Source organism: Prionailurus bengalensis, chromosome B2 (genome assembly GCF_016509475.1).
Source record: "Prionailurus bengalensis isolate Pbe53 chromosome B2, Fcat_Pben_1.1_paternal_pri, whole genome shotgun sequence".
In the NCBI taxonomy this organism is placed as follows: Eukaryota; Metazoa; Chordata; class Mammalia; order Carnivora; family Felidae; genus Prionailurus; species Prionailurus bengalensis.
The window spans coordinates 97434368-97461220 of NC_057349.1; the positions used below are offsets into that span (position 1 = coordinate 97434368).

Here is a 26853-nt window from a genome sequence, read left to right on the forward strand (position 1 = left end):
TTTCTGTTGTAGGAGGCAGTCCTGTGCGCTGTGGGAGGTTTAACAGCATGTCTAACTTCTGCCCACTAGATTCCAATAGCATTCCCCAGTTCTGACAACCAAAAATGTCTCGAGATATTGCCAAATTGCCCTGGGTGCAAACTCATCTCTGCTTGAGAAACACTGCTTGAGAGGAACTGATTCAGAGCTACCATGACTCTGTTCTGCATACCAAAAACCGACAGCCTTTTGAGTTTACTTCTCTAGCTCCCTGAAATAAAGTTCACATGTTGTTTAGCTTTGTACCTTCTTAATTTATAGTAACAGAAATGTCCAGTTTATGGAATTGTGAAATATTATTTAAGCAACAAAAGGTCTTACAGGGCTGCTCTAATTCCTAGGACTTCCAGTCTGCTAGGTGGACATCCTAGTCTGGCTAAGACCAAAGCTGGTCCTCTCCAATGAACTGACCTGTCTCTAGAGGAGACGCCACTGGAGTGGGAAGGCGAACCTTCCTTACCTCGTGGTTTAACTCTAGGTCACAATGGGACCCTCCCAAACCACCAGATGTTGTTCAAATTCAAGTCAGAGACCACATTCTGGCTGCAAAGGTCTGGCTACAACACAAGTTAGACAGCAAGGAGTCATGCATTTTCTGGTTTCTTATCACTTATACAAGTCAGGCTAGAACGCTGTGCCCTTCTCCCTTGGTTAAAGAAGATAAAGTGTGCCACCATCCCAAGCCAAATTAAAGAGAAAGCGTGAATCTGCTGATCAAGAAAAATGTTATTATACCCTTGCTAGGTTTGTTTAAACAAGTCACTTAGATGAACTAGGAAAAAAATTCCTCTGAAAAACAGGAGGCACAGTGTTGACTTATCTTAAAAGGCCTTTTAAGAATGACTTGAGATTACAAAGCATTTTTCAAATACACAAAGTGCTTCATAACAACTCAGTAAGCTTTAAGGAATGCTTCTTTTAGTACATCACTTTTTTTGTTGTATAAAAGAAAATACCCCAATTCAAAGGGTGGTAGCATATTTGATATCACCCCTGTTTAAGAGGAATGGAGTTACAGGAATGAGAAGTATATAATTAGTAAATAATCCCTCTCAACAAGTGAGTTAAGTAGGACAGCCGTAAAGGGGGAAAAAAAGAAGCTGGAGACAACACAATCAGTGCATATCAGAAATGCATTTTTATTTTTATTTGAAAACAACTTAAATTTTTAGACAAATGATTTTAGTATATAAATTGGATTTTGTTTTTATACAGAATATAAAGATTTCCCTCATTGATCTTCCATGTGAAGGGTATTACAAGCCTGAAGGGAGATACTTTCTGCACACAAGTGTGTATCTCACACGTAGGGGACTGGAAACCAATGGTGTAGTGCTTCTACACATAAATTAGGACAAGTGACATCACATATTAAAAAGGGGTAAGAGAAATATTCTAGTTAATCAGATTCAAGAAGCAAACAGGACGCAAAAACTGTGCAGATAAGACCAAGTCAGTAACTTTAGTTAGGACACTGCAGATCATACTGGAGTAACAGGTTTGTGGGGTTATAGCGTGTACCACATTAAAAAAGCAAGGAAGAGCGAGAAAGGCTGGAACAAGGGATTTTCACTAAAGCAAATTAACTTCTTGTCAACTGCCAAAACAAAACAAAACTGAGCATATGAATGTTAGTATACTGAAGGCATGTTATACCAGTTTCTGTGCAGCATGCTAAAAGTTAGATAGAACTTCTTCACTGGTGCATACGAATCATTAATAGTCACAGGAGGGTTTTTTTTTTTTTTGCCCCTTCTCACCAAATTTCAGGCATGTCTTATTTTAGATGGAGTATAGCTTTTATCTATAATTTCGTCCTGTAAAAACATGTGAAGACAACGTTCATTCTGTGCCAGAGGATGACCAGCGACCCTAGGAATAAAAATTACAAATTTAGTCCCAATACTTTATAAAAGTGGGGTCAGGAGTCACACACACATATTCTATAGTTAAAAAGCATGTATGATTTAGCAATAATAAGTGTTATTCTGGACTGCCCATTAGGCTATGCTCTATCAACTAATGGGAAATTTCCTTTGGTTCACAAGGGTCATTTAGAAAACATTTAATCACTGTATTTGCACTGCTTCTGGCACATGTACCAGTAAACTTCTTTATATAGCAGTTTGTACATTCACAAAAAACCTAAATGAATTTTAATGTTAAAAGTGAAACATGTCATTAATTCTAAGAACCCATTTTAAAGAAAGAAAAGATATAGGATCAAAATTAGAAATATACTGAATTGAAAAAAAAAAATACACTGAAGTTCAATAAAAGCCCAAAACACTAAGAAAGAGGCACAAGTGTGTCCAGGTTTTTCTTCTTTTTCCTTTTTTTGGCCTGCTTTAAAGGTTCCCATTGCAGACTAAACACAAGATCAAAATGGGTAACCAGACTTCTATTTCTGAATTCAAAAGTACCTCAGCTAACACTACCTTCTCCAAAAGGAAAGCGTGTTCATAAAAGACAATGAAGGCTATGTGCTAAACTAAAAGTTAAAGGCTTTGTACAACTTTCCCTCCTGTTTACCACTCACAGATCTTCAAATTACTAAAAATTGAAGTTGTTGGTTAGTATGTAACCTCGTACAACTATATTCTTCAGCATTTGACTTCATTTGGTCAAATTTAAGGCCAATGCACAATTTATAGCAAGCCCCTTCCTGACATTAGCTCTGTTACTTTGGCTTTTAAAAATGGCTATATTTCAAATTAAGAATAAAATTAAAAGCTAGAAATTTTGGTTTAAGAGTTCCTAAAGTAAAAGATAAACAATTGAAAGTCTTCTTACATTTTGGAAAGAAACATTTTGCTGTGAAAATTTTGAATGTGCACCTTTACACAAGACATGCTGATAATACCTCCATTTGCAATCAAACAAAATGATTGCAAGTGTACCGCAAGTTTTATTGTTCATGCTAGAACATACCTTAAATGAGAAAGAATCATAAGTAAAACTATTTTTTAAATGCTGCAATTTTAAATGTAATTTGCATAAATTAACCAAGAAAAACAAATACAAAACTTAGGTCAACACAAAGATACTCATTTTAATCACTCAAGTGTGTTAATATTTATCACATGATATTCAACTTGTTATATACTTTTACTTTATTTAAATGATACAAAATGTTAGTTAGGAAATGGCCAAAAAAGAAAAGCAATACTACAGTTTAGCTTAATATCTAAATTTTGAGTATTTGCTTAAAGTTGTCTCAGAACACTATTCGCTCTTACACCTCTTGAGGGACAGAAAGTACTTACTTGTTTATAAACTGCTCCAGCCCTTGCTTCCTTTCTTCAATAAAATTATCATCAAATATTCCATCATCTCCTCTGAAAGGAAGCTGACGCAAAAATGCTTTTCCAGGGAGCGGGGGAACTACAACCTAAAAAAACATAGGAAAGTTCTTGAAGATGCTGACTGGGTTGTGAAAAATTATAGAGCACAACATGAAGACAAAGTATATGTTCACTGTGACAGCTATTCCACTGTTCAACTAGTTTAAATAAAAAAATCAGTAAAGAACACATTGAAAAAAAAAACCACACTAAAAAACAGTCAATGTTTTGGAGGCAAGATAACCAAAGGTAGACAGAATAAATAGCCCATTAGATCAATGCTCCTTAATGGCATGGCCCATAGCTTAAGGTTTTCCTGAACTTATTGAAGCATAAGTATACAAAAAGAGCATTCAAGCAATGCTGAAATGAAGCCTACGATGCCTCCAGTTTTGATGCCACTCAGGGAAGACCATGCTTTATTACAATGAAAAACTACAGAGATCAAAATCAACTTTCAATTAATGAAGAAATAAAATATTAACAACATTCTCTCCAGCATGGGCAGATAAGAATTCTGTGGTCTATTTCCTCCACCTCATACCATCTTCATACAGTCTTTCCTACTTGTGTTTGAGGTGATGATAAAAAAGTCAACAATTCTGTCACCATGCTTCCATTTTTTTTTTTTTTTAATGTTTACTCGAGAGAGAGAGACAGCACACATGCAAGTAGGGGGAGGGACAGAGAGAAAGAGAGGGGAGAGAGAGAGAATCCCAAGCAGGCTCCACACTGTCAGCAAAGAGCCTGACGCAGGGCTCCATCTCCTGAAGCATGAGATCATTACCTGAGCTGAAATCAAGAGTTGGATGCTTAACCGACTAAGCTGCTCAGGTGCCCCACACTTCCTTTTTCTATGTTAAGAAACATGTCAACATTCTCCCAAGTCTACTACTCCATCTTTCCCCAAAGACCTGTCATTTCTTTCTTCCTACATAGCAATATCCTATTTTTCCCCTTCAAAGTCTAACTATCCTCTAGGGTCAACTTATACTGATCTCTTCTAGGAATTATCTAGAGCTCAAATATTTGAGTTAAATAGCACCTAGCTACTTACTTCACAGGTTAGTTAGGGTTTCTCGCCCATGGCACTATTAACATTTTGAGTCACATTATTCTTTGTAGAGGGGGGAGAGTAGGGGAAGGAGTTTCTTGGTGCACTGCAGAATGTTTAACAGCATCCCAGGCCTCTACCCACTAGACTGGGTAGCACCCAGTAGTGACAATAAAAACAGTCTCCAGACCCTGTCAAATGTCTCCTGGGGGATAAAACAGGCACTGGTGGAAAACCAACTTATCCTACTAATGCCTTCAAATCAAGGATCCTGTCTCAGGCTTCCTATGGTTATTTAAAGAAAAGTTGGGCACACAACACAACAGACACTCAAATATCTGTTAAATGACTAACCACTTAGCGGGATCCATATCTTACACCAAAACAGAGAGAAGGTATAAGTGACAAATCAAACAAGAAGAAATATAAATAGTAAACAGAAGTAATTGTACATACCCTAAAAGAGGAAAAATTTTAAACCCCTGATGCAGTTTCTATCCTAAGACAATAACCCAGCTGGGTAAAAAAAGGGAAAGAGCAACACAACTTCATAAAGAATAGCAAAGAACAAAATGACAGCAAAAAAGAAACACAAAACCAAATACCCAACATAAAATTCATGATTCCTTCCTAAATGTAGTCTTCTCTCCAGGACCAATGATTAACACATCTAGAGATTTGTCTCTGTAACTCTGCCTCAGTATTCTTGAATCTCTCTCCCTACATTGATATTTGTGAAGTAGAGTGTTAAAACCTGCAGAGACCTTACAACTGAGAAACACATCATGACCATTAACAGAGCTCCAGCACAATGGCTTTTCTGAAGGACAGGGGAAAACATCTGTATCTATGACACTACTATTAAAAAAAAGAATCTAGAACCAATGCACTAAACAAATGACTACCATTAATTCAGGACATAATTCAGCATGAAATTTAAGATCAGTATGTATTATCTGCAGAGATATATTCTTCCTAACATAATATTCAAAACAGTCACTGAAATGGATGGTGAGGTTGTAGGTAACAGGATTTAATGATCTACAAAAATCTTGAGTGGCTTTTCCAGCTAAGAGTCCAAAGATCCTCTTCAACATCAAATTAGTTTTGCTGAACAAGTCTGGAAAGATCTAGTTAGAATTTTTTTATTTTTTAATTTTTCATTAATAATTTATTTACTTTTTAAAATTATATCCAAGTCAGCATATGGTGCAACAATGATTTCAGGAGTAGATTCCTTAATGCCCCTTACCCATTTAGCCCACCCCCCCATCCCCTCCAGCAATGCTCTATATTTAAGAGTCTCTTATGTTTTGTCCCCCTCCCTGTTTTTTATTATTTTTGTTTCCCTTCCCTTATGTTCTTAAAGTCCTCATATGAGTAAAGTCATATGATATTTGTCTTCCTCTAATTTCGCTTAGCACAATACCCTCTAGTTCCATCCATGTAGTTGCAAATGGCAAGATTTCATTCTTTTTGATTGCCGAGTAATACTCCATTGTATATATACCACTTCTTTATCCATTCATCCATTGATGGACATTTGGGCTCTTCCCATACCTTGTCTATTGTCAGTAGTGCTGCTATAAACATTGGGGTGCATGTGCCCCTTCAAAACAGCATACCTGTATCCCTTGGATAAATACCTAGTAGTGCCATTGCTGGGTCATAGGGTAGTTCTATTTTTAATTTTTTGAGGAACCTCCATCCTGTTTTCCAGAGTGGCTGCACCAGTTTGCATTCCCACCAGCAGTGCAAAAGAGATCCTTTTTCTCCACATCCTTGCCAACATCTGTTGTTGCCTGAGTTGTTAATGTTAGCCATTCTGACAGGTGTGAGGTGGTATCTCATTGTGGTTTTGATTTGTATTTCCCTGATGATGAGTGATGTTGAGCATTTTTTCATGTGTCGGCCATCTGGATGTCTTCTTGGGAGAGGTGTCTATTCATGTCTTTTGCCCATTTCTTCACTAGCTTATCTGTTTTTTGGGTGTTGAGTTTGATACATTCTCTACAGATTTTGGATACTAACCCTTTATCTGATACTTCTCCCATTCCATCAGTTGCCTTTTAGTTTTGCTGATTATTTCCTTTGCTGTGCAGAAGCTTTTTATTTTGATGAGGTCCCAGTAGTTCATTTTTGCTTTGGTCTCCCTTGCCTTCAGAGACATGTTGAGTAAGAAGCTGTTGCTGCCAAGGTCAAAAAAGTTTTTGCCTGCTTTCTCCTTGAGGATTTTGATGGCTTCCTGTCTTACATTTAGGTCTTTCAACCATTTTGAGTTTATTTTTATGTATGGTGTAAGAAAGTGGTCCAGGTTCATTTTTCTGCATGTCACAGTCCAGTTTTCCCAAAACCATTTGCTGAAGAGACTGTCTTTATTTCACTGGATATTCTTTCCTGCTCTGTCAAAGATTAGTTGGCCATATATTTGTGGGTTCATTTCTGGGTTCTCTATTCTGTCCCATTGATTTGAGTGTCTGTTTTTGTGCCAGTACCATATTGTCTTAATGATTACAGATTTGTAATACAGCTTGAAGTCTGATAGAATTCTTATACCAATCTAATCATCATTAATCCAAAGATACGTGTGTACATGTGGGGTTAGAAGTAGACAGGAAAATACTTGGCCAGCATAATATAGTGAAAGCATACTAAAATAAAAGCTAAAAAGATATCACTATAAATGACCAGTAAACACAATAAATATCATCTACTTCCTAGCCTCATATAACAGATCTTATTTAATTAAAAATACTTATAAACAGGGGCTTCTGGGTGGCTCACTCAGTTAAGCATCCGACTTCGGCTTGGGCCATGGTCTCACAGTTCGTAAGTTTAAGCCCCGTGTTGGGCTCTGTGCTGACAGCTCAGAGCCTGGAGCCTGCTTTGGATTCTGTGTCTCCATCTCTCCCTGCTCCTCCCCCACTCACACTCTGTCTCCCTCTCTCAAAAATAAAAACTAAAAAAAAATTTAAAAATTAAAAAAAAAAGGTACTTAAAATAACTTGATTAATTGTTCTTAGCAATACTATAATATTTAAAATACAACTTTCACATAGGTTAAATCCCTCAGAGATTTAACTGGTCTATTGTTAAAACTGAAGTATTGTGCTTCAAAGGACAGTAATAAGTGGAAACAATTCACAGATAAAGAGATTTTGGCAAATCAACTATCTTGTAAGAGACTTTTAAAAGTTTTTTGTATATTCTAAGTACAACTCAATAATAAAGACAAAACACTCGATTAAATGGGCAAAGGATCTGAAAAAATATATATATAACTGATAATAAATATAAATAAATAAATATATATATCTGATAAATACATGGAAAGATGATCAACATCATCAGCCACTGGGAAAATGAAAATTCAAACCATAATGATATTCCAACTTCACATATACTAGGACAGCTATAATAAAGAAGACATAATAGTTATGTGTTGGTGAGGATGTGGAGTACACGGGAACTCTCGCACATTGTTGGTGGGAATGTAAAATGGTGCAGCTGCTTTGGTAAACAGTCTGGGAGTTCCTCAAAATTAAAGAGAGTTGTCACAGGACCCAGTAAATCCACTTCTAGGTATATACTCAAGATAAATGAAAATATATGTCCAAACAAAAACCTGTAAACAAATGTTCACAGCAGCATTATCTATAATAGTCAAAAAGTAGAAACAACCGAATGTCTGCAAACTGATTAATAAATGTGTTATATCCACACAACAGAATATTATTATTGGGCAATGAAAAGAAATGAGTTAAGAAAAAAAGAACTAGTGGGGCCCCTGGGTGGATCAGTCAGTTGAGCGTCCGACTTTGGCTCAGGTCATGATCTCACAGTCTGTGAGTTCGAGCCCCGCATCGGGCTCTGTGCTGAGGGCTCAGAGCCTGGAGCCTGCTTCGGATTTTGTGTCTCCCTCTCTCTCTCTGCCCCTCCCCTGCTCATGCTCTGTCTCTCTCTGTCTCAAAAATAAATAAAAACATTAAGAAAAAAATTAAAAAAAAAAGAAAAAAAGAAGTAGTGTTTAATGTTGAAAACACACTCAGTGAAAGAAGCCAGACACAGAAGGCTAAATATTCTATGCTATTTATATGAAATGTCCAGAACAAGCAAATCCATAGAGAAAGTAGATTAATGGCTGTATAGGGTTGGGTGAGGAGGGGCTGGGGGAGAAATTGGTAGCGACTACTAACAGGTATGGGATTTCTTTTATGGACTAATTAAGATGTTCTAAAACTGACTAGTGATTGTTGCACAACTTTATGAATATATCAAGAACCACTGAATTTTACTCTTCAAAGTTTATTTTTATTTATTTATTTTGAGAGAGAGAATGTGTGTGTGAGCAGGGGGAGGCACAGAGAGAGAGGAGAGAGGAAATCCCAAGCAGGCTCCGTGCTGTCAGCACAGAGCCCGACTTAGGGCTCAATCTCACAAACAATGAGATCAAGACCTAAGCTGAAATCAAGATTCAGATTCTTAACCAACTGAGCCACCCAGGGGCCCCTGAATTTTACACTTTAAATGGGTGAATTGTATGGCATGTGAATTATATGTCAATAAAGCTGTTATTTTTTCAAAAAGTGCTATATACATTCACCAAATGTTTATTAAACACTCCAACATGCCATGCACTATGTTAAGCAAAGCCCAAAGCCCATCAAGACACTTCTTCCCTTAAGTCAGAGAAAGACAAATACTGTATGATCTCACTTATAGGTGGAATCTAAAATAAATCAAACTCATAGCAACAGACAGTAGCAGAGACTAGTGGTTGCCAGGGATTGGCAGGTGGGAGAAATGGTAACATGCTGGTCAAAAGGTACAAACTTCCAGTTATAGGATGAGCAAGTTCTGGGGATCTAAAGTAGAGCATGGGGAGTATAGTTAACAATAATGTATCATATATTTAAAAATTGCCAAGAGAAGCATATCTGAAATGTTCTTACCACCACCACCACGAAAAAAAAAGTAACTATGTGAAGTGACGGTATAGTAACTAAGCTTATTGAGTTCATCATTTCACAATATATACATATAACAAATCATTATACTGTATGCCTTAAACTTACATAATGTTATCTGTCAATTATATCCTAATTTTATTATTTAAAAAAATTTTTTTTTTAGTGTTTACTTTTGAGAGAGAGAGAGATAGAGAGAGGGTGCGAGCAGGGGAGGGGCAGAGAGAGAGAGACACACAGAATCCAAACCAGGCTCCAAGCTCCGAGCTGTCAGCACAGAGCCCAGCGTGGGGCTTGAATTCATGAACTGTGATGTGAGACCATGACCTGAGCTCAAGTCAGATGCTTAACCGACTGAGCCACCAGGCACCTCAATTATATCTCAATTTTAAAGCTGGGGAAAAAGGACACTTCTTCCCTATGGTCATAAAACATTTCTTCTTTGTTACCCATAACTTTTCTAACTTGGTTTGTACATTTAGAGCTTAAAACCATGTAATTTATACACAGTTATAAATTTTTATTCCTAGATAGCCAAATGTTTCAACTCCATTTACTGAATATAAATTCTTTTCCCTACTGAATGACAATGTTATTTTTGTTCTGAACTAAATTTCTAATAAACACGCAAGTCAGCTGCTAAGATCTATACATTCATTCTAAGTTCTACTACATTCAACTAATCTATTTGCCTATTCCTAAAGCAATAGCAAACTATTTTAATTACTATAGCTTAAGATAAACTCTGATGTCTGCATATGCTTATTAGTACATGCTGAAAATAATTTCTGACTCTTCTTGAGCTTTCTTGGATTGTAAAGCTCAGATATAAATCTGCAAGTTCATTAAAAAAAACATTAAGATTTCTGTTAGAATTTTATGAATTCATAAGTAAGTTAGGAGGTAATGCTTTACTTTGATCAGGTTTACTGCTAAAATGTCACCCCTAAGTGAGGGCTTCTTTTGACTACTCTATAAAAGAGTACTCTCCTGGAATTCCTTGCTTCCTATAGTTTTTGGTTTTTTTAGAACATATTCCTATCAGACATACTATATATTTTTTTTTCTGCTTTTCCTTCACCACAACCCCAACTTTCCCAATTGAATGTAAACATCATAGAAGTGGGAACTTAATTTATTCACAGCTCTATCTATAACTCATAGAACATAAAGAATTAGCTCTCAAATGTTTACAGAGTAAAAATAAAACAAGTTTAAAAAAAGTGAATATTCCATGGAAATGCAAGCTGGTGCAGCCACTCTGGAAAACAGGATGGAGGTTCCTCAAAAAACTAAAAATAGAACTACCCTACAACCCAGCAATTGCACTACTAGGCATTTATCCAAGGGATACAGGTGTGCTGTTTCGAAGGGACACATGCACCCCCATGTTTATAGCAGCACTATCAACAATAGCCAAAGTATGGAAAGAGCCCAAATGTCCATCGATGGATGAATGGATAAAGAAGATGTGGTATGTATATACAATGGAGTATTACTCAGCAATCAAAAAGAATGAAATCTTGCCATTTGCAACTTACGTGGATGGAACAGGAGGGTATTATGCTAAGTGAAATTAGTCAGAGAAAGACAAAAATCATATGACTTCACTCATATGAGGACTTTAAAATACAAAACAGATGAACATAAGGAAAGGGAAACAAAAATAATATAAAAACAGGGAGGGGGACAAAACAGAAGAGACTCATAAATACGGAGAACAAACTGAGAGTTACGGGAGGGGGGATGGGCTAAATGGGTAAGGGGCACTAAGGAATCTACTCCTGAAATCATTGTTGCACTATATGCTAATTTGGATGTAAAGTTAAAAAAATAAAAAATAAAACAAGTTAAAAAAAAAGTGAATATTCCAAAACAAGAATGTAGTATTTCTAAGTTTTGAAATTTTCTTTACATGGTCTTACATTTCTTTTTTACTCATAAACATTTTATACTTTGATAGTCTTTTTTAAAAAAAATTTTATTTATTTATTTTGAAAGAGAGAGAGCAAGAATGAGCACGGGAGGTGGAGAGAGAGAATTCCAAGCAGGCTCTGCACTGTCAGCGCAGAGCCCCCATGCAGGGCTCAAAGCCATGAATTGTGAGATCATGACCTGAGCGAAAATTAAGAGTCAGACAACCGACCGAGCCACCCAGGTGCCCCTATACTTTGATAGTCTGTTGAGTAAAGTTGTTTTTCCTTTAAATTTTGATGGAATGCTATGATTTGTGTATATTGTTCTCTATCCAGCCACAGGTCTGATTAAGGAAGTTTTCCTTCCGCTTCAACTTATCACACTTGAGAAATGAGTAGAAGCGATCCTACTTCAGGGCTCCTACCATATCAACTTGTTCCCTATTACACTCTAGTCACAAAGTAACTTTTCATCATTCTGAGCACACCATGCCCTTCCAGAACTCTACGTTGTTGATGTTCTTCTGACATAGGGCTGAAATAAGGGACTAGTAGGAGACCTTGCCTTGCTGATTTTTCTTGCAGCCAAAGTCACCAAATTTTCTTTTAAGAGGAGATGATTCTTACCAAGGTATATAACAGTTTTAAAATTGCATGTAGTTGGGCGCCTGAGTGGCTCAGTCAGTTAAGCGTCTGACTCTTGATTTCAGTTCAGGTCATGATTTGACAGTTCATAAGTTTGAGCCCTGCATCGGTGACAGTGCAGAGCCTGTTTAGGATTCTCTCTCTCTCCCTCTCTTTCTGTCCCTCCCCTGCTCTCTCTCAAAATAAATAAATAAATAAACTTGAAAAAAAACCGCATGTAGCAACCTATGAGACCATGACCGTCATTTAAAAAGCTAAGCTGAAGAAAGGACATATCACAGAGTAAGGTAAATACTGGTTTTTGAAAATTTTTGTTATATATACATGTGTGATGATGAAATAAAATATTTATTATGAGTCAGTAAAAAAACCCTGGAAATACACTGATACATGAGATGTATTAAGGAAGACAAACTTGGCAAGGAGTGTGTGGGAGGGCAAGACTGAATAGGAAGATGAGGGAAAGGAAGGAAGTAATAGCAAAAAAGCTCTAAGAAGTAAGTGTTACTCAACTATGACTTAGTAAAGACCTCAACTGGGCCTTTAAGTAAACAAGAAAGAGTTCTGAGCAAAAATTAGACTTCCTCTATCTCCCGTAAGATAAAATCGAACTCCTTGAAATGAAGAAATCATATATGCTTTTACCTCCTTCATTCTAGGTAACTTTTCTGAAAGGTTCTTAAACATTAAAAGTCAGAGTGTTTTGCTTTAAAGTCCTATTACAAATAATTCTTACCTTGCTCTCTCTTTCTAATTCACTTCGCAGCCACTCAAAGTCACTGTATCTTCTTCTAACAGTAGATTCCTTCAGCTTGAAAATAGGCAGATTTGTCTGAAATTTAAAAAAAAAAATCATTCCTAAGTTGAAGCATGGGACAGGGACTTCAAAATAAGGAGGCTGGGGGATCTGTTTGTCAAATTGATAATATGGCAAGCCTGGTTATCTTAAGGTAAGAAAATCATGAAGTTATCAAGATGACATTTTTACCTCTAACAAAATAAAACTTCACTAAATGTTAAAAACGTGTATCATTTACACTACAGTACAATTTATTTATTTTTAATTTTTAGAGAGAGGGAAAGAGAATCTCAAGCAGGTTCCAAGCACTCAGCACGGAGCCCGATATGGGGCTTGATCCCACGACCCTGGAATCATGACTTGAGCTGAAATCAAGAGTGGGACACTCAAACCAACTAAGCCACCCTGGCACCCCTAGAGTACAACCTTTAAAATGCATGTCTGTACATATGCTTTAGGATATCATTCTGCCTGAGGTCAGCTACATAAATATAGTCCATTTTTTTTTTTCTATTTCAGTGAGCTGTACAAATGTCAACTGAACAGGAGTGAGAATAAAGCTAGCTCTGACTGCTGTGAGCTGGTTTAGATAGTACCTTACTATACAATGCTCACAGGGGAAAGAGACCTTAACTACTTTGAAATGGAATAAAAAATATTTTGTTATTATGACTAGATTAGATGCTTCACAATAAAAGAAATAAAGGATTATTCTTTATTATATATATAATTATATATATGAATTTACATATACATACATACATATACATATATATATAAATTTACATCCCAGTTAGCATATAGTGCAATAATGATTTCAGGAGTAGAATCCAGTGATTCATCCCCTACATGTAACACCCAGTTATCATCCCAACAAGTATCCTCCTTAATACTCCTTGCCCATTTAGCCCATCCCTCCACCCATAATCCCTCCAGCAACCTTCTGTTTATTCTCTATATTTAAGAGTCTCTTACGTTTTATCCCCCTCCCTGTTTTTATATTATTTTTGCTTCCCTTCCCTTATGTTCATCTGTTTTGTGTCTTAAATTCTACATGAGTGAAGTCATATATTTGTCTTTCTCTAATTTCACTTAACATAATACACTCTAGTTCCATCCATGTTATTGCAAATGGAAAGACTAATTTTTTTTTAATGTTTATTTCTGATAAAGAAAGAGACAGAATCTGAAGCAGGCTCCAGGTTCCAAGTTGTCAGTGCAGAGCCCAATGTGGGGCCCAAACCCATGAACCGTGAGATCCTGACGTGAACTGAAGTTGGATGCTTAGCCAACTGAGCTACTAGGTGCCTCAAGACGTCATTCTTTTTGATGGCCAAGTAATACTCCATTGTGTTTATATATACCACATCTTCTTTATCTATTCATCTATTGATGGATATTTGGGCTCTTTCCATACATTGGCCGTTATCGATAGCACTGATATAAACATTGGGGTGCATGTGCCCCTTGAAAACAACATACCTGTATCCTTTGGATAAATACCTAGTATTGCAATTGCTGGGTCATAGGGTAGTTCTAATTTTTTGAGGAACCTCCATACTGTTTTCCAGAGTGACTGCACCAGTTTGCATTCCCACCAACAGTGCAAAAATGTTCCTCTTTTTCCACATCTTTGCCAATATCTGTTGTTGCCTGAGTTAATGTTAGCCATTCTGTCAGGTGTGAAGTGGTCTCTCATTGTGGTTTTCATTTGTATTTCCCTGATGACGAACGATGTTGACCATTTTTTTCATGTGTCTGTTAGCCATCTGGATGTCTTCTTTGGGAAAGTGTCTATTCATGTCTTCTGCCCATTTTTCACTGGATTGGATTTTGGGTTTGAGTTTGATAAGTTTTTTTTACAGATTTTGGATACTAACCCTTAATGTGATATGTCATTTGCAAATATTTTCTCCCATTCTGTAGGTTGCCTTTTAGTTTTGCTGATTGTTTCCTTTGCCATGCAGAAGTTTGTATCTTGACGAGGTCCCAACAGTTCATTTTTGCTTTGTTTTTTTCCCTTGCCTCTGGAGACATGTTGAGTAAGAAGTTGCTGTGGCTGAGGTCAGAGGTATTTGCCTGCTTTCTCCTCCAGGATTTTGATGACTTCCTGTCTTACGTTTAAGTCTTTCATCCATTTTGAATTTATTTTTGTGTATGCTGTAAGAAAGTGGTCCAGATTCATTCTTCTGCATGTCGCTGTTCACTTTCCCCAACACCATTTGCTAAAGAGACTCTTTATTCCATTGGATATTCTTTCCTGCTTTGTCAAAAATTCATTGGCCATACGTTTGCAGGTCCATTTCTGGGCTCTCTATTCTGTCCCACTGATCTAAGGGTCTGTTTTTGTGCAAGTACCATAATGTCTTGAGGATCGCAGTTTTGTAATACAGCTTCAAGTCCAGAATTATGAAGCCTCCAGCTTTGGTTTTCTTTCTCGGTATTGCTTTGATTATTTGAGGTCTTTTCTGGTTCCATACAAATTTTAGGATTGTTTGTTCTAGCTCTGTGAAGAATGCTGGTGTTATTTTGATAGGGATCGTTCTGAATATGTAGATTGCTTTGGGTAGCACTGACACTTGAACAGTATTTGTTCCTCCAGTCCATGAACATGGAATATTTTTCCATTTTTTTATGTCTTCATTTTTTTCATAAGCTTTCTGTAGTTTCCAGTGTATAGATTTTTCACCTCTTTGATTAGGTTTATTCCTAGGTATTTTATGATTTTTGGTGCAACTGTAAATGGGATCGATTCCTTGATTTCTCTTTCTGCTGCTTCATTATTGGCATATAGAAATGCAACTGATTTCTGTGCACTGATTTTATATCCTGTGACTTTGCTAAATTCATGGATCAGTTCTAGCAGTTTTTGGTGAAATTTTTTGGGTTTTCCATATAGAGTATCATGTCATCAACAAAGAGTGAAAGTTTGACACCCTCCTTGCCGATATGGAGGACTTTTATTTGTGTTATCTGATTGCTGAGGCTGGACTTCCAGTACTATGTTGAATAACAGTGGTGAAGAGTGGACATCTCTGCCCCGTTCCTGATCTTAGGGGGAAAGCTGTCAGTTTTTCCCCATTGAGGATGACATTAACAGTGGGTCTTTTGTATATGGCTTTTATGGCCTTGAGGTATGATCCTTCTATCCCTACTTTCTTTAGGGCTTTTATCAAGAAAGGATTCTGTATTTTGTCAAATGCTTTCTCTACATCTATTGAGAGGATCATATGGTTCTTGTCCTTTGTTTTGTTAATTTTTTTAATGTTTTTTTTTTTATTTTTGAGAGACAGAGACAGAGCGTAAGCAGGGGAGGGGCAGAGAGAAAGAGACAGAGAGGCAGACACAGAATCCAAACCAGGCTCCAGGTTCTGAGCTGTCAGCACAGAGCCCAATGCAGGGCTCAAAATCGTGAGCAGTGAGATCATGCATGACCTGAGCTGAAGTCAGACACTTAACTGACTGAGCAACCAGACACCCCACTGTCTTTTCTTTTATTAATGTGATGTATCACATTGATTGATTTGTCGATATTGAACCAGCCCTGCATCCCAGGCATAAATCCCACTTGATCATGGTAAATAATTCTTTTAATGTATTGTTGGATCTGGTTGGCTAGTATCTTGTGAATTTTTGCATTCATGTTCATCAGGGAAGTTGGTCTATAGTTCTCCTTTTCAGTGGGGTCTTTGGTTTTGGAATCAAGGTAATGCTGGCCCCATAGAATGAGACTGGAAGTTTTCCTTCCATTTCTATTTTTTGGAACAGCTTCAATAGAATAGGTGTCAAGTCTTCTTTAAATGTTTGGTAGAATTCCCCTGGAAAGCTATCTGGCCCTGGACTCTTGTGTTTTGGGAGATTTTTGATTACTAATTCGATTTCTTTACTGGTTATGGGTCTGTTCAAGTTTTCTATTTCTTCCTGTTTCAGTGTGGGTAGTTTACATGTTTCTAGGAATTTGTCCATTTCTTCCAGATTGCCCAATTTATTGTCTTATAACTGCTCATAATATTCCCTTATTATTGTTTGTATTTCTGCAGTGTTAGTTGTGATCTCTAATAAAAGATTATTCTTTTTTTTTTTTTTTTTAAATTTTTTTTTTTTTTAACGTTTATTTATTTTTGGGACAGAGAGAGACAGAGCATGAACGGGGGAGGGGCAGAGAGAGAGGGAGACACAGAATCAGAAACAGGCTCCAGGCTCTGAGCCATCAGCCCAGAGCCTGACGCGGGGCTCGAACTCACGGACCGCGAGATCGTGACCTGGCTGAAGTCGGACGCTTAACCGACTGCGCCACCCAGGCGCCCCTAAAAGATTATTCTTAATGGTCTTCAAAAAGGATGCCAGAAACTAGTAGGGAAAGAGTGCAATGTCTGCACTCTTACTACTAGTGTGAAATTATGAGTTACATACATTAGATCAGGTTCATAGATCCACAGCTTTACAGGCTGACAGCAAGTTTAAGAATTGAAAATATAATACCCAGTACTTTGCGGTTATATTGGAATGGAGACTGTTCTTTACAAGATAGCAAGGACCACTTATGACAACCTCTAAACTTAAAGTAACAAGAAAGATTTCTATTATCTTATACTGATCCTATAAAGAGAGAAAATATACTACCAAACCCAATTTAGAATGGCTTATGATTAAGGACTATTAGCAGAAGCAGTATGTCACCATGACTTTATTATCAAGAATAGAACTTAAAATGCATATAATATCACAACGTTTATAAGGGACAAAAATGATCTAAAACAATTAATGCCATACCATACTGAATATGCTATTTAAGACTATACACTCTTAGGGGGCACCTGGTTGACTCAGTTGGTTAAGCATCTGACTTTGGTTCAGCTCATGAACTCACAGTTTGTGGGTTCAAGCCCCGCTCCAGGATCCCTGCTGGCAGTGTGGAGCCTGTTTGGGATTCTCTCTCTCTGCCCCTCCCCCACTTGTGCTTTCTGTGCTTTCTCTGTCTCAAAAAAAAAAAAACCAAAAAAACCCTATATACTCTTAGATTACATTTTGTCTTTAATTCAGTCTCTGCACTTATAGAACAGCAAAATGTTTTACAGTTAAAAAGAATAAAGTGTCACCAGAAGAAATACATTGTATATAGGGACATCATCCATTATGTAAAACTCACTCTTAAAAAAGAAAATTTCAATCATCTGTTAAGCTTAATGCCACTGATAAGTTATTGTCATTCAGCAAAAGAAAAGCTTTTTATTCAGGACCTTAAACCCATTTTGTAGTATTCTCAATTTTTTCCAAAGTGTATTAGCTTCTCTATGTTGTATACCTTATAGCTTGGAATCCTCTACAGATGCTATTGGGCAGAACACTGGATAGGTTTCAAGCATGAAACCAAATCTCACAGGAGGTTTAAAAGCACTTGAATTTTCTTTCCCAGGTAACCACAACATTTGTTCATTGTATTAATGACTAAGAGCAAAATTGCACCTAACAAGACTCTTATTATACTAAAAGTCAAGCTTATATTTAGAGATGTTGGCTTGCTATACAGAAGGGTATTCTCATTCCCCACAGGGAATAAAATTAGGTCCCCTGGGGAGCAGGATGATAATTCCCAGAAAGAAAGCACTGGATTATTTCTCTCTAATTTCACCCATTGGCTTTTTAACCAAGCTCACCCTTCCGCATTAAAATATTAAGTCTTTGTAAGTGTCTAAAGATAGAAAGGCTTTTATAGAATTGAGTGTTTTCTGCAGGTGAGATTTTACATTTTGAATTCCCTCCTCTCAAATTACTTTACAAAAGGGATTAGCTGCTCTCTTTATTCAATATGTTAAGATCAAGCTTGTGAAAGAGTTCCCTAAGAATTTTCATACTTCTGGGTACGGAAGTCCATAAAGTTAATCTCTGAAACAACATATCAAGCTTACAGGTACAATGTTGAGGGAAGAGTGCCAATTCAGCTCATTTTACCTTCCATTTTCCCTTTTGAACTTTTGACACAATCATGACTATATCTGATTCACTTTAATAGAAGAGGAGTGGGAGAATGGAGAAAAAGTCCATTCCTTTCTATGATTAGCTAATAGTTTGATAGATTATATATTTTTAAATTCTTTTATTTAGTTTCCTCAGCTGGGTAGGATTTCTCTTTATATGAGAACTGCTTTAGAGTTTTGATCAAGTCACATTATGCAATTTGGTTTTTTTTAAGGGAATTTTAATTTTAAATTTAATTTTTTATTTTCAGAGAGTGAGAGCGCACACAGTGGGCAGGGAAGAGGGGCTGAGGGAGAAAGAGAATTTTAAGCAGTCTCCACGCTAGGTGTGGAGCCCAACGTGGGGCTCGATCCCATGACTCTGGGATCATGAGCCAAACTGAAATCAAGAGCCGGACACCCAACTGAGCCACCCAGGCTCCCTGCATCATGTAATTCTTAATATTTACACATTACATTTGGAGTGGCAAGTTTGCTTGTTAACTTCCTCTTGATCAACACTGTTTTTCAACTCAATTTGATCAAAATAAAAATGAAAAAGTGAGGTGTTTTCTTTAAGCCAGTGTTAATTACAAACACTTCATTGGTCACTTTCAACTTATTTAACACTCATAAAATGTTCCAGTTTGGTGTTTTAAACAGGGAAGGGTTAGGATGATTATTATTTTCCCTACAGGTTTAGGAAGATTCAAGCTATAATTACAGTTTGGGAACATCTATAATAGGACTAGTGCTAGGTAAGGTGGGGAATATAAAGATGACTGAGATGGAGCCCCAGCCCTTATGAAGCTTATACTATAATAGGGAGGTTAAAAAGTTTAAATCTACGTGGTTAAAAATAACGTACACCATAAACAAAAACAAAGCGGAAAGACCAAGAACAAACTGTAAGAAATATTTGCAACATAAAACAAAAGGATAGCTTTATTAAAATGTAAAGAACTTAGAGACAGTGAAGGATAAAGATGAATAAAACCGGCAGAACACAGAAAGACTCATGGCAATAATGTTCAACTTCACTCACACAAGAAATGCTAGTTAAAACAGTAAGATCCCATTTTCACTCATCAGACAGCCAGGTATTACATTTTAATACCTAGTGGAGGTATGGGGAGAGACAGAGACACTTGAAAAATCTGCTGATGGTAGTAAAAACTGTACAATCTTTAAGAAAGGCATTTTGGTGACATCTATCACTCTTTTAAATGCATATATGTTTTAAGCCAACAATCCCACTAGGAATTAATCCTACAAATATTTCCACATATACAAAAAGATATTGGCATATAGAAATTTACTTAAGCATGTTCATGTAACAGTAAAACAAACAAAACCTAGTAAAACTGTTACAAACATAAAATGAAATATTATACAGCTTTTACAAACTACAATTTAGCCAGACTGATTGGAAAGCCTGCCTGAGACATATTAAGTATAAGTTTCAGAACAGGGGAGACTGGCTGGCTCGGTCAGTAGAGTATACGACTTTTTTTTTTTTTTTTTTTTTTTTTTGAGCATGCGACTCTGGATCTCAGTGTCGGGAGTTCAACCCCCATGCTGGGGGCAGAGATTACATAAAAAAATAAAATCTTATAAAAGAACTTTCAGAACAGTATATACAGTATGATACCATTTTTATCATAATGGTATTTTTATATATAATATAATACATATTATATATATTAAATATGTAAAGTATATATATACTATATAATAATATTATAATAATATTCCTATAATAATAAAGGAATTGACAATTGATTTGGCCAGTTTTCTTTTAACACACGGAGTAAGCCATACTATAGGAAGACCGTGGAGAATGGTGAAAACAGTGTGAACTACATGCAGAGTAGTCTAAAGTGCACAGATCATGGGAAAACTGAAAAGGTTAAACTGTACCCTGAGTATCTGGAGGAAGTATGTATCTGTTAGAACCAGGAGTTAATAAACATCTCCCAACAGGAAAATAACTTTGACACAGAAAAATAGGACAGAGAAGTTACCACAAAAGTTGAAGCCACAGAACTGGACAGATTAGCTACATGTTGTGCATGAGGCAGCATGAAGAAAAGCTGGTTCTCTCATCACAAGAAAATTTTTAACTATGTATGGTGAGAGATGATAACTAGGCTTCCTATGATCACTTCATAGTGTACATAAATATGGAATCATTATGCTGTACACCTGAAACTAATATAATACATCAACTGTACCTTAAAAATAAAAAATAGTTGGTTCTAGCTATTTCTAGGGTTTATCTGCTTGTAGAATATGGACAAAAGCCAAACTATGGAGGCAAATTATAGCAAAAGTTCCTTATAAGTTTTACTTTGGATTTCATTTAAAATGCTTTAGACTTACCCCGAGAGAAATAAAATGAATTCTGAAATTAAATGTAAATTAGACTTAAATATGGTTAACTTACTTAAGATGACTAAAACTTCTGAATCTTTTAAAAGGCAACATTTAGTATTCTGTAACCCTGACATTCATATTTTCTCCCTAATTTTAGAAGGTGATCTAAACTCACACTGAGCATAAACTAGAAGCCACTATTTACTGCCTAGCTGTTACTTTACCTAATAAGTAAAAGTGTCAAACTCAGCCATTTGTATAAAATAACAGTATTTTATTAGTAGGAACAGTGACCAGAGACAGGCAAGATTGAGACAAGTAAAACTTAAGTCCACTATCAGGCAAGAACAATAAACTAAGTCATAGTCTTCATCTATTTGGGACGTATGTATCATTAGTAAGAACTGAAGGCAAGTTTGAATAGGCCTGGTCTTCTCAATTACATTCATGGAATTATGAAAGCTGAACAAATCAGGTGTCACTATACATCTGAAGGAAAGACACAGACTCCTACGAACATTTCCATCAACTATTCCCATAGGATCTATATAAGAAACACAATGTCAACAATCACTTAAAGCTATGTCAGGGCTATGGCCCAAACTAACATTTAAAAGGCAAAGAATTACATTTATTTGCCTCTCGAAAATAAGTAGGTTGGTGCCTGGAATTCACAAAGTCTATAAAAACTATTTTATTCACCATTCCAAAATATGCCTTTTTAATCATTATAACCCAAATACTAGTAAATTTGTCACCAGTACTTAATAACATTTCTTTGGAAAACTATAAAATAAATTACCTATATTATCAAGGGAGGCAAAAGCTGAGACTACAAGAAATGTTCACATCTGGCACTGAAAGGAACTTTAAAATACACATCTAAAAATGGGACACAATGTTAAAAAGAGAAAAAAAATCCAAAATTTCTACTCTATATCCTACCACTACTACCAAAATCAAAGACATCAGTGATTCTTCAACCCAGTTATGCTTCAGAACTACGTAGGCAGCTTAAAACAATTTCTTTAAAAAAAAAATTTTTTTTTAAACGTTTATTCATTTTTGAGAGAAAGAGAGACACAGACCATGAGCAGGAGAGGAGCAGACAGAGGGGGAGATGCAGAATCTGAAGCAGGCTCCGGGCACTAAGCTGTCAGCACAGAGCCTGACACGGGGCTCAAACTCATGAACCGTGAGATCATGACCTGAGCTGAAGTCAGATGCTTAACCGACTGAGCCACCCAGGTGCCCAGCTTAAAACAATTTCTTAAATGGAAATATAACACAAGTAGAGAAAAGTGAACAAATAACATTGAGGTATACGTATAGCTCAATACATTCTCAAATGGTAGTAATCTGGGTAGTCTCTAAAAACCAAACCAAACCAAACAACCAGTCTTGAGGACTACATCAGAGCCATTATATCAGTTTCTAGGGGAAAGAGGCCTTCCCCCTCTTCAGTTTCTAGCGGAAAGAGGCCTTTAAAAAAGTTCCCCAGATGATTAATACACAAGCTTAGAAACTATTACTATAACACGTCTGACTGGTTCAAAAGATCATACAACAAGCAGCTACACAGTGCTGAGATGGAATTTACAGCTGTAAATGTCCACATTAAAAAAGACAAGGGGGGCCTGGGTGGCTGAGTTGATTGGGTGACCAACTTTGGCTCAGGGCATGATCTCGCAGTTTGAGTTTGAGCCCCGCATCGGCTCTGTGCTGACAGCCTGGAGCCTACTTCAGATTCTGTGTCTCCCTCTCTCTGACCCTCCCCCGTTCATGCTCTGTCTCTCTCTGTCTCAAAAATAAACCTTAAAAAATAAAATAAAATAAAAAAGATGAAATATCTCAAATGAATAAACTTCCACCTTAGGTAACTAGAAGAACAAACTAAATAAAAAACAAGGAAGGAAATAATAAAGATCAGAGTGGAAACAAATGAAATACAGAACAGAAAAAGGGAAAATATAAAAGAAAAGCATTCAATGCTTCAAATAAATGACATTTTAGTGAAATTTAAGATTATTTTTAATACCTTGTTTTATAAAACTTTTGACAGGCAGTCATACTATTCCTTCTATAGTCAAAGAAAATTAAAGTCAGTAACCCTACTCTTTGTCATTCTTACCTTCAAATCTCAGAGATTAATTCATTCAATATGAAAGCATACACTTTATAATATTCTACATTACAACAGTGGTTAAGAGCTCAGGCTCTGTCTAGTTTCAAATTCCAGCACTATCATTTAGCTGTATGACTTGGGCAAGTTAACCTGTTTTTCAATTTGCTCACCTATATAAACTGGGGGTAATAATGTGAAAGTATATCAAAATAGATGGTTTAGAAGTTAAACTAGCCCAGATAATTTCTTGTTTACTACTTGGGAAACCATACAAAGGATAAATATTTTAGGGGGAAAAAAAAAAGAATCAAGTTCTGTCTTGTTATCTCTTTAGTCTTTCAACTTAGAACAGCCTTCCTGACTTTTTTGTCACTCAAGACATTGACAGTTTTACACAGTGCAGGCCAGATATTTGAGATACTTTATACATTTGAGTTTGTCTGTTTCCTCATGACCAGTTTCATGTCCTGCATTTCTGGCAGCAATGTTCCTAACGGCAGGAATGTCGAAGCTTTCTCAGTGCATCATCACATCAGAAGGGACATGATGTCAGTTTGTCCTATTATTGGCTCACTTGATTAAGGTTAAGTCAGCCAGATTTCTCCAATGTAAAATTACCTTTTTTCCTTTTTATACTAAGTTTTTTCTTATTTTTGCACTTGGCCCTCATAATAAAATTTAGTGCCATTTGGAATTTATCCACCTAAACTTAAACTTACAGAACCGTCAGAGCACAAAATGCTTTCTGCTTCTTGGAGAAATTTACACTTTCAGGTAAAGTTATCTGCCTGACTTTAACGATGAGGAGGCTGGCTTACTGCATGAAAGTCCTACTCTCTGCCAAATATAGTGTCAACATACAGATCTGTTAAGTATGTTATGTTCACAATTTGATTTAGTAAATAGATTAAGAAGAGGATTTATAGTCTAACGAAGCCATGGATATCTGTACTTGTTTTAGGAGAAATTCAGGGCAATTCTCAAGCTTCTGTATATCTTGCCTTGTCATTTGCAAGAGAATATATTTTGCAGAGCACGTGAAAAGGTGATGGGCTAATTATATCAGATACCTGGGATATTTAGAAAACTTGAAAAGAATGAGAGTAAAGGCTTAAAGAAAACTATTCAGTATTATTTAGTTGGTTTTTATCTGTTCTAATAATATACTAGAAACAAAACTCCAAAAGGATGAAACGTCATGAGATGTCTGTATGCCTGGACTCTAAAACTGCTATTTAGTGGTGAGCATAGGACAACCTGTAGACATTTTAAATCACTGGGCTGTACACCCAAAACTAATATAACACTGTGTCAACTATACACAAATATAAAGTTAAAAACCCTGCCATTTGTATAAAAGAGAAACCAGCCATTTCCCAGAAGATATTACTAATCACACAGAGTAGAATCATCAGGAATCCAAACAGACATTATATACTGAAGAACAGATTTTTGAAACCACAGTATAGAGCTCTAAAATAAGTGCTCCCTTCACATGTAAGCAGAGGAAACAGTCATATTGGTCTCCAAAAAGCTGGGTCTTACACATTTACATAGGCTGACCTATTAAAGTCAGCAGCTCATAGATATCCTATATGTAACCTGATTATCACTGGTAGCCAAACAGAAAACCGAGCCTCAAAATGTGATCACCTGAATATAGCTTAACAATAGATATTAGAAAAATGTTTACTAGGTGTTTCTAGTATTTCTTCAGATAGTGTCACGTGTACATTTGAAAAAAAGAGACTGGCAACAACATCAAAAGTATACTCAATAGACCATACTCTATTTAACCAATCCTAAGAGATGTAAATGGATGCCTCACTCGAGTTCTCATTAAACGGCTGCATTTCTCCAAATATCTACATCTAGAGATAAAGGATAAGCTGAGAAGTGCTTAAGCTATTACCTCGCCCTTCAGTACTTTTGATACTTGTTTTACCCAATCTGGAACAGCATGAATAACTGGAGATATGGTTTATAACCTAGATGAACTCTAAATATGGCTGGGGAGAAGTCATTTAAGTGAAGAATAAGCTTTTAGTCCAGAGAACCTTTGAAATGTAGATTGTCACTAAGCCAAGGTATTTAGTTTAGTTTCTTTCTTTAAAAAAAAAAAAATAAGGACATGGCCTTCTAGTGATACAATTTCCCATTATTTTAAAAGCAGTATCCTTTTTTAAAAAAACTGAAGTATAGTTGACATACAATATGATATTAGTTTCAGGTGCACAACACGAAAGAAGTATCCTTTACGGCATAATTTCCAAAACAGTAGAAAAGAAATTATCTAGACTGTTTTAATGCATAAATCAAGTAATTCCATATACTTTTCCTACTTTGTCCATAGTCTTCATTTGTGAATCGGCAACAAGACTCATTTTATGAGCTCATGCAAGGTTTCCAATGAGCAACCTTTAAGGAAACCGAGCAGTAATAATTCTACTGTAAAGAAAAATTTGTTTGTAATAGTTTATGAACATTTACATAAGCTTATATAGGCTTCTCCTGAAAGAAAACTGCCTATTAATAGCTTACGAGCTTTTTTGAACAATTTTAAAAGTGCAAAAATTATTTTCTGTATCTTCCCAACATGCTTCATGGTTAGAACTGTCTCAGGAGTTTTAAACACCCACCCACTCCCACACAACCCACACACACACATCCCCAGTGCTACCACCTACAGAATTTCATTCAAATTAGTTTGAGGTGGAACCTAAACATCAGTATTTTTAGGTAATTCTAAGGTGCAGCCAGGGTCGAGAATCACTGCTCTAGAACCACTGTCCTATACCTACTAACTGTGAAACAGGGTAGGGGAGCTAAGGAATCTGTAAGACCACCAAGTGAGTTTAGCCAGGACAATTATGGGCAACAATATTTTACCTCCTCAAGGACAGTGATTTGGAACTAATCCTTAGGAGGGTAAGTGGAAATGGGATGCAAAGTCACTGTTAAGAAAACTTTAATGTGGAAACCAATGAAAGAATATTAGTTAAGAAACTATTCATTAAGTGTATTCTAAACTTCTATTTATGTACTATCAGGCACATATGGACTACAGGGATCTAAAAAAGATCTCAAGAGGGGCGCCTGGGTGGCTCAGTCGGTTAAGTGTCCAACTTCGGCTCAGGTCATGATCTCACAGTCCGTGAGTTTGAGCCCCACGTCGGGCTCTGTGCTGACAGCTCAGAGCCTGGAGCCTGCTTCGGATTCTGTGTCTCCCTCTCTCTGACCCTCCCCTGTTCATGCTCTGTCTCTCTCTGTCTCAAAAATAAATAAACATTAATAAAAAAAAAAACAATTAAAAAAAAAACCTTAATAAAAAAAGATCTCAAGAGATACAGCATGAAATCAGAGGGTGGGGAGGGTTTAAAGAGGTAGAGTAGAAATAAAATAAAGAGGTGCCTGCCTGGCTCAGTCAGTGCAGCATACAACTCTTGATCTTGGGGTTGTGAGTTTGAGTCCCAAATTGTGTGTAGAGATTAAAAATAAAAAATTTTGGGGTGCCTGGGTGGCTCAATTGGTTAAGCATCTGACTTCAGCTCAGGTCACAATCTCATAGTTGGTGGGTTTGAGCCCCACATTGGGCCATGCACTGACAGTGCAGAGCCTGCTTGGGATTCTC

The 26853-nt window shown here is 36.5% G+C and overlaps 1 protein-coding gene across 1 annotated transcript in view; it reads right to left on the reverse strand.

Moving 5' to 3' along the window:
• Nucleotides 1-1154: 1154 nt before the first annotated feature.
• SNX3 (sorting nexin 3) overlaps nt 1155-26853 on the reverse strand; it is a 50393-nt gene continuing 24694 nt past the window's right edge. Inside the window, exons 2-4 of the mRNA XM_043592061.1 lie at nt 12702-12797; nt 3306-3430; nt 1155-1911 (exon numbers count right to left, since the gene is read on the reverse strand). Of these exons, the coding sequence (XP_043447996.1) occupies nt 1806-1911; nt 3306-3430; nt 12702-12797 (327 nt within the window). The 3' untranslated portion in view covers nt 1155-1805. The remainder of the gene's footprint in view (nt 1912-3305; nt 3431-12701; nt 12798-26853) is intronic.